Source organism: Mustela nivalis (genome assembly GCF_964662115.1).
Source record: "Mustela nivalis genome assembly, chromosome: 17".
Taxonomy (NCBI): Eukaryota; Metazoa; Chordata; class Mammalia; order Carnivora; family Mustelidae; genus Mustela; species Mustela nivalis.
This window is the reverse complement of record NC_139036.1, coordinates 7,222,325-7,236,854: the sequence shown is the minus strand read 5'-3', so window position 1 is coordinate 7,236,854 and position 14,530 is coordinate 7,222,325. Positions and strand designations below refer to the sequence as shown.

General features: G+C 44.3%; 1 protein-coding gene across 4 annotated transcripts in view; it reads right to left on the bottom strand.

Annotated features, from left to right (window-relative positions):
• The window catches only part of DNAH9 (dynein axonemal heavy chain 9), a 318,684-nt gene that overhangs the window by 61,612 nt on the left and 242,542 nt on the right, over positions 1-14,530 (bottom strand). For all 4 annotated transcript variants that reach the window (XM_082708418.1, XM_082708419.1, XM_082708420.1 and 1 more), the window contains 3 exons: positions 11,222-11,362; positions 7,995-8,165; positions 5,459-5,581 (listed from right to left, as the gene is read on the bottom strand). In XM_082708418.1, coding sequence (XP_082564544.1) covers positions 5,459-5,581; positions 7,995-8,165; positions 11,222-11,362 — 435 coding nt within the window. The remainder of the gene's footprint in view (positions 1-5,458; positions 5,582-7,994; positions 8,166-11,221; positions 11,363-14,530) is intronic.

Sequence of the window (14,530 nt, the reverse complement as noted above, 5' to 3'; positions counted from 1 at the left end):
ACTATGTCCAAAGCACCTACCGCAATGCCATGAATTTTAAGGATCCCAATACATTCTTGTTATTTGGATGCATTCATTCATCCATTCATTCATTGCAACATTTATTGAATGTCTACTACATGCCAGGTACTTGGGAATACAAAGGAAAACAAAAAAGGACACATGTCTTCAAGGAGCTTGTGATCCTAAGTTAAGGAGAAAGAGGAGATGAGGGAGGCCTTAGTAGGTATACAGAATTCTGCCGGGCAGAAACAGAGGTAAAGACAAGGAAGGGGCATCTTGTAGGGTGGGGTCAGCAAGAGTCAACGTCTGGAAGGGGAGATTGTGGGATGTGTCAGAAAGCAGGAGAAAAGTCTTACCTGTGACCAGGGATAGGTAAAGTGGAGAAGGAGAGAGACCCTTGACCTGGGCTTGACTTGGCTTATTTCCCAAGCAGATGAACACATGTCCTGTTTTTATGTGCCCTTTTCCATGGGGTCCATGGCCCCATGACTTCACCCTGGCCACTTAGCAGGGGATGTGCATCACCTGTACTGAGAGGAGGGGTGGGGAGCGGTGCAGGTTGGAGAAGGGAGCTCCAGGAGGTGAAGGCTCTGGTCTCAGTGTCCCCCCCCCCCTCCCGCCTTAGGAGCCTCTTGTGACTCAGAGACTGTTTTTAAACCTTCGTGGGCTTTGATTTTCTCATTTGGAAAATGAGGCCAAGTCATCCTAGCTCATATTCTAATGCAGATAAGAGTGCTCTGAAGACTATAAAACCCTCCCTGGTGCTTTCTCGGGGTTCCTACAGTTATTGGATCACACTTGTTGGTTTACTTGCCCATCACCTCCCACAAGACGGTGAGTTCCCTGCGGGCAAGAACTTTCTTAGGCGGCTTTGTATGCCTTGGGCCTCGCAGGCTGCTCAGCACTTAGAAAATGCTCAGTTAATAAAGTTTGACATCTGCGTGGCCAGCGGGAGGGCTCTTGGCAGGCTGAGAAAAGCTGCCTCTGCTGTAATTACTTCTCTCTGGGCTGAGGAACAGGCTCCCATCTCCCTCCCAGCTTGCACCACCATTAACCCTCCTGCACACCCATTACCCCCTTCGGTGCCACCACTCAACGGTGCAAATGACACTCTGATCAGTGTCCCCAGCTGCTGGATGGGGTCTGGGATGCACTTTCTTGAAGCCTTGGGTTGACTACAACGGCCCCATTTAATCTTCCAAATGAGGGAAAGGGATTTCTAGCCTTCTAATAAGCTAAATGAAAATGACTAATTAACCTAATTACATTGGACTATGTAGCAAAATACAACTGTGCTCAGCTGGCATCTGGAGAGGTTGGTAAGAGGTCCTTTCACAGGCTGACAGAGGCGTGCATCTCAGATAAGATTTTTATAATGAAGAAAAAGAACTTGCCCATTACCTTCAAGTTCAGCATTTGGCGAGACTTAAAAAAAAAAAAAAATCCTTACAGAGAATAAATAATAAAAACAGTGTTTTATCACCCAGATTTCACTCATTATTTTTGCTTATTCGTTCTTTTGGGGGGCAACAGAGCAATCGACCTTCCTCATCAGATAGTATTAAAAGACTTTTTTTTTTTTTATCACGTCCCATTCAATCAATTTAGTTTTTTTAGGCTGAAATCCAACCCAACACTTAAAAGGAACATTTATCAAAGGTTTCGTTCATGAACACAACACGCTGCGCTCTGTTTCCGTTGGACGGGTCTGGACTTTATAACAGGACTCATAGAAAGAGAGAGAAAGCCGCACGCATTTGTAAAAGCCTTTGAAAAGCCAGAGGCGCCTAGCCCACAAAACCAAACAAAAAAGCAAAGCAGAGTGAAGCAAATAATCCATCTTGTGAAAAGAGAGATGGAACCAGGAGGCACAGCAGCTTCGGAGTGGAGGAACTTAAAATGAAAACAGTAGGGAGTGGCTTTGAATCATTTATTCTCTATGACTTCTGCCGCAGAGGGCTTGGTGGGATAATAGAGATGATGGCAACTGGACTTCACCCGAACTCACTATTCCTCAACGTTTTTCCATCAGTGGGCAAATGCTGTCAGGCACGACCCACGTCAACCACAGCGTACGTACAGCCCACAGCTGGTAATGAATCATCTTATCGTAACTCTTGTGGTGTGAATCGTGTTCCCCCAAAAAGATGCGTTGAAGGACTGACTTCCCAGACTTGTGGATGTGACCTTCTATTTGGAGACAGGGTCTTTGCAGGTGCAGTCAAAGTAGGATGACGTCACTAGAGTGGGCCCTAAGTCATTATAAGTCATTCTTATAAGGAGGGAAGATGCAAAGAGACGCAGAGAGAAGACCTTGGGGAAATGGGCTGAGTCTGCCACAAACCAGGGAACACTGGAGCCAGCCTGCTGGGGACCTGGAGGAGGCAATGGAGGACCCTCTCCTAAGAGGCTCTGGAGGGAGCACGACTCTGCTGACACTTACATTTCAGACTCCCGGCTTCCAGAACTGTGGGAGCACCCAGCTCCCGGTGCTTAGTTATGACAGCTCAGGGATACTACCTACTGCATCCATTCACATTTACTGATCATTTATTGTCTGTTCGGCCGAACCCTGTGAGGTGGGTATGATGACAGCCATCTTGCCGATGAGGAAAGAAAAGTTCAGAGAAATAAGATAACGTGCCAGAGGCCACACACATTCAAACTTGAACTTGACCCTGGGGATGTCTGACTGCAGAGCCTGTGTTGACGAGTCTGTCACTGCACTACTTCTGCAAAGGGACTCCTGCAGAACTGATTTCCAGAATTTATTTTCCATAAAGGCATCAGACCAGGAGGCACTATTCTAAACTCTAGGCCCCCATTGTCTGTCCGACAAGGTAGTCAATGAGCAGGTGAAATGTGGCTCATGTGATCGAGGAATTGTGTTTTTAATTGTACTTCATTGTAATTATTTTAAAATTTAGGTTTAGAATCTAGAGCTTGCTTTAGTAGTTGGAAAACTTTTAAGTATGTTTAGAACAACTGAGGTATATGAATCAATGATTTTAAATATACATTTTATGAAATCTAAAAACATATCAAGTATTTTTTTTTCCTTAAGATTTCATTTTAAGGGGCGCCTGGGTGGCTCAGTGGGTTAAGCCTCTGCCTTCAGCTCAGGTCATGATCTCAGGATCCTGGGATGGAGCCCCGCTTCGGGCTCTCTGCTCAACAGGGAGCCTGCTTCCCTTCCTCTCTCTCTCTCTGCTTGCCTCTCTCCCTACTTGTGTTTTCTGTCAAATAAATAAAATCTTAAAAAAAGAAAGATTTCATTTTTAAGTAATCTCTATACCCAATGTGGGGCTCAGACTCAATCCTGAGATTAAGAGTCACATGCTCTACTGACTCAGCCAGCCAGATGCCCCTTAAATATTTCTGATGAAAATTTAACATCTGAACTGAATTGAACTACTAGTAGAAAAAATACACACCAGGGAAATTAAAATCAAAACCACATTGAGATACCACCTTACACCAGTTAGAATGGCCAAAATTAACAAGACAATAAACAACGTGTGTTGGAGAAGATGTGGAGAAAGGGGAACCCTTTTACACTGTTGGTGGGAGTGCAAGTTGGTATAGCCACTTTGGAAAACAGTATGGAGATTCCTCAAAATATTAAAAAGAGAGCTACACTATGACCCTACAATTGCACCACTGGGTGTTTATCCCAAATATATAGATGTAATGAAAAGAAGGGTCATATGTACCCCAATGTTCATAGCAGCAATGTCCACAATCGCCAAACTGTGGAAAGTACCAAGATATCCTTCAGTGGATGAATGGATAAAGATGATGTGGTCCATATATACTGTGGAGTATTATGCCTCCATTAGAAAGGATGAATACCCAACTTTTACATCAACATGGAAGAGATTATGCTTATTTGCCAGATGGGACTCGGAATGGCAAATGCAGTTAATAAATGAAAGTCAAATCACACCTTTATTATTTTGGCCACAACTATGGCTTGCAGGCCCAATCTGGCCCACCACCTGTGTTTGTAAATAAAGTTTTATTGGAACTCAGCCATTTCCATTTGCTTCCGTATTGTGTGTGACTTTGGCAGAGCTGAGTAGTTGTGACAGAGTCTGGCCCTCAAAGCATAAATATTTACTATGTGACCCCGTGCAGAAAGTTTAATGAATCCTGATTTAGATACAGTCCGGATTTAGATACAGATGATGAAAAGAATAGCAGCAGACTCTGAAAAAGAAGCTAGAAAAATATTTTAGGCAATGGCGGCCTGAATGGAATTAGCCTTGAATTTCCCAAGATGGTCCCTTTGAAGAGGGGAGCGTGTATATAAATATTAAGTTCTGGGCTTCCATTATAAAGTCAATCAACTTGGATGGCTCTTAAGGGAATTATGCTCTGCGAACCAGCCAGTCCACAAAGGTTACATACTGTAGGATTCCATTTACATAACATCCTTGGGAGGATCAAATTATACGAAGGGAGAACTGCAAATAGCGGTTGCCAGGCATTAGGCGTTAGGCAAGGGAGCAGGTTGTTCTGGTTATCAAGGGCACCATGAGGGATCCCTACAGGGATGGAATTATCTGTATCTTAACTGCGGTGGTGGGAACATGAACCTTCACGTATGAGAAACTAAACACACACACACAGACGTGCATAAAATCTAGCGAAATCAGGGGCGCCCGGGTGGTTCAATTGGTTGGTTGGCTGGATGCCTTTGGCTTGGATCATGATCCCAGGGTCCTCCAATAGAGCACCACATCCTGCTTCTCCCTCTCCCTCTGCCTCCCCCCACCCACTCATGTGATGCACGTACGCATGTGTGTGTGCTTTCGCTCTTGCAAATTAAATAAAAAATCTTAACAACAACAACAACAACAACAGCAACAAACTAAGCCGTACATCATCACAAGACAAAGGGCTTTGGGTTAAACAGGAACAGATACCGCCTACCTCCCGGCTGTGAGAACAGAATGCCTTTCTAAGGTGCTCAGTGAATGTGAGCTATTATTAAGCACTGAGAATCCCAGGCTGGAATGCGTGTCCTGCTTGGAGACCGAGTTGGGACTCTCCTGGACATGCCCAAACAGAGCCTGGCATCTATTTGGTTCCTGGAAGCCCTGCTGCAGCACCCCCATGCCAGTCCCCAGGCCTCACGGAGGAGCTCACCTTCTGGCCCTCAGCACTGACAGGTGAAATGCAGCTTTGCTGAGGCCAGGAAGCTTGCGGGATCTTAGCATTTCCCCACCTTCTGGAGGCAGAGCCCGTACCTTGCATGCTCCTGGCTTCTCCAGCAGGCCTGGGAAGGGCGAGCTCTGCTATGGGGTGCCAGGTAAAGACCCCCGCCTATGTTTAACACAGCTCTGTGCTAGTACCCCAAAGGGAGCCCTGCTGACATCAGGCGGACACTTGTCAGGGGAAAAACTCTGAGAGATGAGAACCTGACTTCTTTCTGGGGGTCTTTGCTACTGACCTTGATCCCACCCCAGGCCTGATGGGAGAGGAAGCTCACGGGACTGGTAACACCTGTCTGTCCTGGAGACCGAAGCAGGAAATCCACTTCTGCGGCATCGACTTCCTGGTTCATGAGGAGAATCTGCAATGTGGAAGAACGGTTTCTTTAGGGGGTTGGGGGCCACAGGGTTCTGGAGATCTTGGGGTTGGCACTCAAGGTAATTACTGCTGCTTTGAACCCTAGAGCTTGCCACCGGTTTTGGTTGTTGAAAGAGGGGGGAGGGGAAGAAAGTGAGTATCTGTGCAAATCCCTCCTGGGTGCGTGTGTCTCCACCCCCAAATATCAGGGTGACTTAGATACGCCCAGTGAATGACTAGCTACCTTGGTTGGCAAGTATTTTGCACACCAGTCCCCAATGCCGTGGTGTGTGTCCCTGCAATTGTCGCTCTCGGCCCGAAAGAACGACTCGGAGACTCACGTAGAGGCCAACCTTCTTCTTTAATCGCTTTTTTCTTCCTCCCCCTTTACCCTCGGCGCATGCGTTTTTATACAGGCAGTGTTACCCAATCACAACGCAGTGCTCATGCACCTCCCACGAGAGTGGACCTAAATGCACAGCCAATCATATTCAGTCCCTCACGGCTCTTAGAGTAGGCCTCCTGTACCGGCTCCCGACACGCAATCACACTGAGACGATGACACATACAAATGACGGGACTCGAGGAGAATGTCAACGTCACATCCAGAGAGAGGTCAAACAGAAATGCCTACGTGAACCAAGAACGCAAAAGGCTTCCAGAATAGGGGGCTGCCTGGCAAGCAGGGGTGGGGGCATTCATTTGATCAAACCTGCTACACGTGGTTTTTGCACTGGGTGTTGGAGAAGCGGAGGGGTGGGGCTGTCTGGGCAGGAGGGCAAGGTGCTCCAGGGAGGGGCCAAGGAATGGGCCGGGGCAGGAGCGGGTGTTAGTGAGGTGTGTGCAGGGGAGAGTGGAACACTCTGCTTGGCCCAGAGCTACCGATTCACACTGAGAGGTGCTTGGGGAATTGTCTCCCACCCCCCGTTTAAACGGTGTTCTGTGCTGTGAGGTTACAGATGGGAATGCTCACTAAGAAATAATAATTTGGCAAATTTGAGGAAAGCTCTCTTAGGAGGGAAGAAGGCCTGGTAAAATGAGGTTAGAATATTTATGAGGAGAGAAGAGCGAAAGCTAGGATTGGGAGCTCCTTGGGGCTTGGGGGTGATGAGTGGCAGGAGGGAAGACAATTCGTGCTGGGGTTTAAGTACTTTTTTTTTTTTAATTAATTTATTTGTTTATTTATTTATTTGACAGAGAGAGAGAGAGATCACAAGTAGGCAGAGAGGCAGGCAGAGAGAGGGGGGGAAGCAGGCTCCCCACTGAGCAGAGAGCCTGATGCAGGGCTCAATCCCAGAACCCTGAGATTATGACCTGGGGTGAAGGCAGAGGCTTAACTCACTGAGCCACCCAGGCACCCCCCACTTTTTTTTTTAAGTAGGCTCCATGCTTGGTATGGAGACCAATGTGGGGCTCGAACTCATGATTCTGAGATCAAGACCTGAGTTGAGATCAAGAATTGGATGCTTGACTGAGTAAGCCATCCAGGTGACCCAAATTAAAAAAATTTTTAATTAATCTCTGTACCCAGTGTGGGGCTCAAACAACCCCAAGCTCAAGATTTGCATGCTCTGCTGACTGAGCCAATGAGGTACCCTGAGTTCTTTGTATGATAGCCACACGCGTCTGGACTAGAGAGGGAATACAGGGGGTAAGGGGACAAGCCATGCTAACACTCCCCCATGCATTCAGGCTTCAGAACATGCCCACGTTGTCAGCCCAGAATAGACTATCCAGTGTTTAGAATGGAAAGAGGTCAAGACAAGTTAGTGTGTGCTCCTGCTAAACTTATGGAAAAAATTCCCAATCCTAAATGATTACAGGGATAAATGCAAGAAAATAAGTTTTCGTGCCTTTCTGATGTTGAGAATAAGTGAAAGACAAGGTTTTTTAAATTAGCACTGGGGGTCCCTGATGCACCCAAACACTTGGAAATCAGAGTTTCTGAGGACCTTTTCAAGGCCAAGACTGCCATGGCTATGAAAAGACATTTGCAGTTAACATGGGAAGTTTGGCGCATTGAACTCGTCTCTCGAGGTAAGTAAATAATGAGAGATGCTGTAAATTTCTTACAGCATCTCAAAAAGGATCTAGTTATTGGTATGGCCATTGAGTTTCATTGTTTGTGCCAGTTTTGGGTTGATGGGTCGTGGAGGGCTATGCTGAGGAGGATTTGAGGTCACCCAAGGTAAACAGGAAGTACAACAGTTGATCAGACATGGCCGCCATGAGTGGGACAATGGTGAGGCAACACGCATGCACCATATTGGACCTTCTTGTCCAACACTTCCGCTTAGAGCCAAACAGTCATCACATTCTATGGGAAGCGGTGTGAATGGAAGAAACGTTCTTTACTCCTGCTGGTTGGGCACTGGAAAATGACCTCTTTTCCAGAAACTTCTTCAATTCACATTTACCTGAAAGGTAAGCTGGGTAAGGTAGGTCAGCTTATCACACTCGAAGAGCCCACGGGTGGTGTACTGGTACACCGAGAAGGTGATGCTGTCTATCAGATTGGTCACGCGTTCCTTGAGGCTCTGAACCGGAGCAGCCTTCTCCACAGCCTTCCTGAAGACGATGCTGAATGCCTGGGGACAGGAGGGTGGACACTGGTAATTTACACAGCTCTCTTTGTACATAGCTAGTAGACTTACCTGGGAAGAGTACTGTAATTCGCCTGCCACAGAAATGATTTCCCAGCATAGCCTGCCAAGAAGGGACTGTGGCCATCAGACAACATGCTATTAGCTCTTTTCTTAGTTTGCTTGTATGAATTACATGGCTACGAAGTGGGCAAAGATATGGGGCATACAGTCGAGAGCCTACAGTTTTGACCAGTGAAAAGTAATCATCCAGTAGCCCAAATCATTAAATTAGATCCAGTAAGTTTTGTTGGATAACTACCCTCCAAAAAGAGTATACACAGCCAACAATAACCAGTTGGGCTTAATGATCCTAGCCAGTAAACTCCACAATTCTTGATGGTAGAACCAAAATGTGTTGGACAAATTTGTTATCTTAAAGAGACCCTTATAAACGTTGTAGGCTCTCAGAATATTTTCAAATTAATTATTTTTCCATTTGGAAATGATCAGAACATCACGTATTGTTTTTCTTCCTATGAACTGCGCATTCATTTGGAGAGTCCTCTTACGCATTCCTTATTTCCTGATAGACACTTCCTGTGATTAGGGAGCAGGGTGGATAGCTGGCTTTGGCTCTATCTTCTGAACATGAAGCCTTTCATATGAAATACAAATTTACATGAATCAATTTTTCATTACTTTAAAGTGTACAGCATTTATAAAGATATTAAGAATGCTACATTTTGAATGGGATATTTATGCAATGCATCATTAAAGAAAATTGAAATCAAAAGATGATTAGGCCTTCTCAGTTCATGGCTATGCAGATTTCCAGTCTTTTCTCTTTTTCCCTTTTGTGGATTTAAAAAGAGAATAAAAAAAAGTCTTAGGTCTTTCTAAGACCAGGCATTTGAACCTCAATGGAAACCAATATAAAATCTTTGTCTCGGTATTTCCTCATTTGCAAAGTGGGGGGAAATATGAATTCCTTTATTTCCTAGTTCTATGGTCTTTCTTGTTACTGAAACCCTTGTAGGCTTCCTTCCTCATTCGTGTTGAAGATCGTGGCAACATCTTCTGACTACCTCAACCCAATCCCCTGGGATGTTTCTCCACACCTGGCACGGTGGGGATTGGACTTTCCTTTGAGAAATGCCATTCCAAGAGCTGGGCCTCTCTATGTAAGGCACACGACAGAGGGAACCAGGCCTTCCATCAGTCCTGGACTAATGGACACCTCAGGACACCCTGAGCACTTGGCAAGTGAAGTCTCATTAACCCTGTCTTAGCCTTTGGCTGAGTTTTGAAGAAAAATTGCAATCAAGTAGGTTCCATCTTAACCATGTTATGAACTTCCAGGCTGGTTCACGACTGGCTCTCAAAGAGTTTTTGCTTGCGTAAAAGGAAATAGACACACTGGAACACATTCCTACTCAAAACAAGTTAGAGGGCTGGGATGTGCCACACTGGCCCGTCTCTGGTTTCTGTGCTCTGAGAACACCTCTCCTTTCTCTGCCTGGAACAGAAACTATAAATTTCAACCTCAGACCAAAGCCAAGACCAAGGAGACTCCCATGGTTGGTTTTTCTTCCAATCACACAAGGCTTCAGGGTGTACTATTGTTTCAGTGCCCCTGAAGACACTTCATTTTGTTATGATTGAGTATTTAAATCTGCTTTCAGTGATCAAGCTGGTCGGCAATTCTTAACAGCAGCACGGGGCCCCATGATGCCCTCCTGCCCCAAGTCGCACATCCAATGATGAAGCAAGCCTCTATGAGGATATTATTGCTTTAAGACAACTTATATCGTGTTTCAGAACACACATTTTCATGGGTTTCATCAGAAATCTTTTCAACGGCTCTTAGAACTAAGGAGTGATCTTGTAGTTATGAGGCTTATCATCTAACTTTCATACTGTCTTGAGATACTTTGTAATTCTTTTATCTGTCACTTTGACCTGAATACAAGCCCAAGTACGAGATTTATTGTAAAAACAGAAAATATTATATATTTATTAGTAATTTTTTAGAGGGGATGGGAAGGGCAGAGGAAGAGAGAGAGAATCTCAAGCAGGCTGCATGCCCAGAGCAGAGCCCCATGCAGGGCTCGATCTCACGACCCCGAGATCATGACCTGAGCCGAAATCAAAAGTTTGGACACTTAACTGACTGAGCCACCCAGGTGTCCCCAAACCATAAAACATTATAAACACATTTCATGTAATCTGCAGTTGAGGGAAGGGGTCCCAGAAATGGTTAACTGCCACCTGTAATTTAGTGAGCCCCAGGTACAGGAGACCTCCTGATTTCCCACCTGCTCACCTCCATCCCCACACCCTGGCCCCAAACTTGGTCAGAGTTTACCTTCACAGAATGAGCTGTGTGCTCTGAGTGTGGGTGTCTATCCTCTGTTACGTCAAACAAGGAGGTAGATCAGAAATGCTCCTACCCACAATGTCTCTCCACCTGTGGTCTTTTCCTGAATACCCTCCCAGAGGAAGATATACGTTCAGTGACTTGCTTAAAATTTACAGGGCTTTATTTTTTCATGAGTGAGTTAAGTTTGGTCAGCACTTACAATTTGCTGATGTCTTTGGTTTAGAAATATTTCAGCAACCATAAAGCAGTAGCTTTGAGGATATTAGAGTAATAAGACAAGTCATTTAAGGCTGGACTGCTATTATTGCCTCCTTTGGTCCTTAGTGGGTATAGATGGCATGTACCTTTGATTGTCCCTCTATCCTATTTTAAGCTCTTTGGGGGCAGGGGTCACTTCTGATATTTCTCAGTCCTCCTACCGCAGCACCCCCTGTGTCATCTGTGCTCGCTGAGTGAGTCAGGCTGTGGCATCTCGCATTCCAGCCCAAGTACCTGTGAGTCCTGAATGCCCCAGTTAAAGAGATGAGGACTGTACGTGGGTCTAAAGACACTATAGCTGCCTTCCCGGACTTGACCTGGAAGACCTGCCCTAGCTAATGAAGCCTACAGACAAGCCCTCACGGAGAGTTGTGGGGGCCATATTACAATGATTATGCAAAGCAATGCAGGTGTAGGTCACCTTGAGAGAAAACTGGTACATCGGGTGGACCTTGCTGAGGTCGTTCATGACGAAGTAGAGCAGAGAGGCTCGGGCAGCTGCTGGCCGGTAGTGCTCTCGGGCCTCATTGATTTCCACTTCTGTCACCTTGGCCTCTTGGACCTGTTGGGGAGGGAAACAGTGGTGCATTGTTCCAACCAACCCATCAGCCTGGCTTCTCTGTGTCAATACACATGGGTCTGGGTGCGGGGAGGCAGGAAGGGTCTGGGGTGGGGCGGGGGGTGGATAGCAGCTAGAAGGTTAGGAAGCTGCCACGTTATTTTATTTATTTATTTATTTATTTATTTAGAGAGCGCATGCATGTGTTTGTGCATATGCATGGGGGGTGGGGCAGAGGGAGAGAGAATCCTAAGCATGCTCCACACCCAGTGCAGAGCCTGATGTGGGGCTCAATCTCACGACCCCAGGATCACGACCTGAGCCAAAATCAAGAGTCTTGCACTTAACTGGCTGAGCCACCCAAGTGCTCCATGCTGTGGTAATTTTTTTTAATAGTGCTTGAGTGAGAAAAGAGGCAACATACTCTATCTTTCACGAGTGAGTGCAAGCTCTTCCTGCTGGGAAGTGTGGGCCATGCAAGCTTCTGAGCTTCATTTCCAATGAGAAAGATCTCACAGAAAAAAACATATATAACTTGAAAAGAAAGAAATAAACTTATGTGTGTATGTATGTATGTATATTTACATATACATTACTAGGAAATAAACCAGAATTCCAGGCAGTGAAAATCCAGTGAAAACAGCATAAGGGAATTTTGTTTTAATTTTTATGAAAGAATTAATATGTAAATTCCCAAAGAGGATTCCTACCTTCCTTCCTTCCTCCTTTCCCTTTCCTTCCTTCCTTTTTTCTTTCTTTTTAACAAAAATGTAATGCCAGTGTAGTAACGTTCAGTGGCATATTGGCTTCAGGTTACAAGACAGTGATTCCACAACTCTATACGTCACCCATTCTCATGGTGAGAAGTGTACTCTTAATTCCCATCAACCATTTCACTCACCCCTCCACCTGCCTCCCCTCTGGTGACCATCAGTGTGTTCTCTAGAGTTAAGGGTCTATATTTTGGTCTCTTTTTCCTTTGTTCATTTGTTTCTTAAACTCCACATATGAGAAAGACCATATCATATTGGTCTTCATCTGACTCCTTCACTTAGCATTAAAGTCTTTAGATCCACCCATGTTGCCAAAGGATCTCTTTCAATGGAATAGGTTATTTTCAGAAAATTTCTTATCACAGAGAAAAATGAGAAAAGAGACCTTAGCATCAGAGAGGGATTCTGAAAGAACATGCCGCTAAATACACACCTCAGTATGACCTGCTTTATGCTCCAGAAGAATGAAACCAATGATAATTCATGAGAGTCTCAAAGGAAAAAGTACAACAACAACAACAACAACAATGACCCCCTTTGAAGATGAGCGTGCAGTAAACAGTTACAAACTTCAGAAAGAAATGTTGACCAAGGTGACAATTAGAAACCCTCACTCTGCCCTCTTCCCCCAAATCCCAGAAGGATTAGCATTCCAAGAGCTGAAGATCACTGAGTGGTCTATAGCTCACCATTAACTATTACTGCTTAAGAGCAGTAGAGATGGAAGAAAGCATAAAATCTGGACCTTAGAAACAGGAAGACAGACTGCCTTAAAACAAAGAACAAAAAACCACACAACTCACTAGGATTTCTAAAAATAAGATTTCAGTTATTTAAATGAAAAACCAGTGCACAGGTTAAAGAATGGACTAGCATCAGAAAGAGAATATGCAAACTAGAAGACAGATTGGAGGAAACTGGAACAAAAGCAGCTCAGAGAGAAAAAAGATGAAAAATATATGAGGTAGTGAGAGTTGGCAGACAGAATGAGAAGATTCAAAATACACCTAAAAGAGGTAAGTAGAGAATAGAAAAAAGCAACACTTGGAGCTATAATAGCTGAAAATTTTCCAAAATTGAGATCAGAGCTCATCAAAGAAACAGTCAACATCAAAGAGAATTTACTATCTACAGGCCCTTGAAGAAATAATTATTTACTTCATTTAGAAGAAGATTGAATCCAAAAGGGAGAAATGAGGTCTGAGAATTTCTTATATACATGCTTAATCTAAAAAACAAAGGCCATAAAAAAAAAGGCCACCTTGGGAATATTGGGAATATTACATGGAACTAAAATATAAAACAGTAACAGAAGATGGGAAAGGATGATCAAAGCATTCTGAAGTCCTTATATTGTTTTGGTTAGAGGCCAGATACATTATTAGACTTTGTTAAGTCAAAATATATATTGTTAAGTCACACATAAAATGAAATACAATTTTCATATATAAATGAAACAAGATTCATCAGTAAGATAAAACAAAGTAAATAACTTTAAAATCAGCAAAGGATAAAGAGGAGAATAAAGAAAAAGCAAGAAAGGAGAGAAAACTAAGTATGGTTGCTAGAAAACATAAATTAAGACAGTAGAAAGAAATTCACTCTATCAATAATGTTAATAAATGTAAATCAGTTAAATTCAGCAGTTGAAGACATAGATTCTTAGAAGGGGTTGGACTGAACAAGAATCATACAATTACTCAGAATGGCATTCTTGAGATTCATTCATAGATCGATACGTTTCCAGCTCACCTGGGTTCTCAATGCTGCCCATGAACTGTGTTTCCGGAGCCACGTTTCATTCCTATTCCAGCAACTGCAAACCTTCACTCCGCTCCCGAAGCTACCTACCTCACCACCACTATTTTACTCTCAGCAGGTGAACATGACTCATGCTCTCCCCGGTTATACAGAGACCAACAGAAGGAATCTCCTTCACTTCTGCCTCTCCTCTGATTCCTTTAAGTCTCCGTCTCCCTAGCTCAGTTGCCTACATAGATCTGTGGACTATGCATCTCATTTCTAGACTCACGTTTGTCCCCAGACCCTACCACATCGGAACTAGCTCTCCCTCTATTTATTTATTTATTTAAAAAAAATTCTATTTATTTGAGAGAGAGAGAGAAAGAGAAAGATAGCATGAATGGGGGGAGGGGCAGAAGGAGAGGGAAAAGCAGACTCCCCACTGGGCAGAAAGCCTGACATGAGGCTTGATCCCAGGACTCTGAGACCATAACCTGAGCTGAAGGTTATGACCATAACCTGACTGAGCCACCCAGGTGCCCCTCTCCAACTTTCTAAGGACAAGCTCATCATCTGTGACCTAAATGATATTTCCCCTGACTTTCTTATGTCCTCCACTGTATTAATTGTTCCTTCTTTTTCCTGTAAATTAACA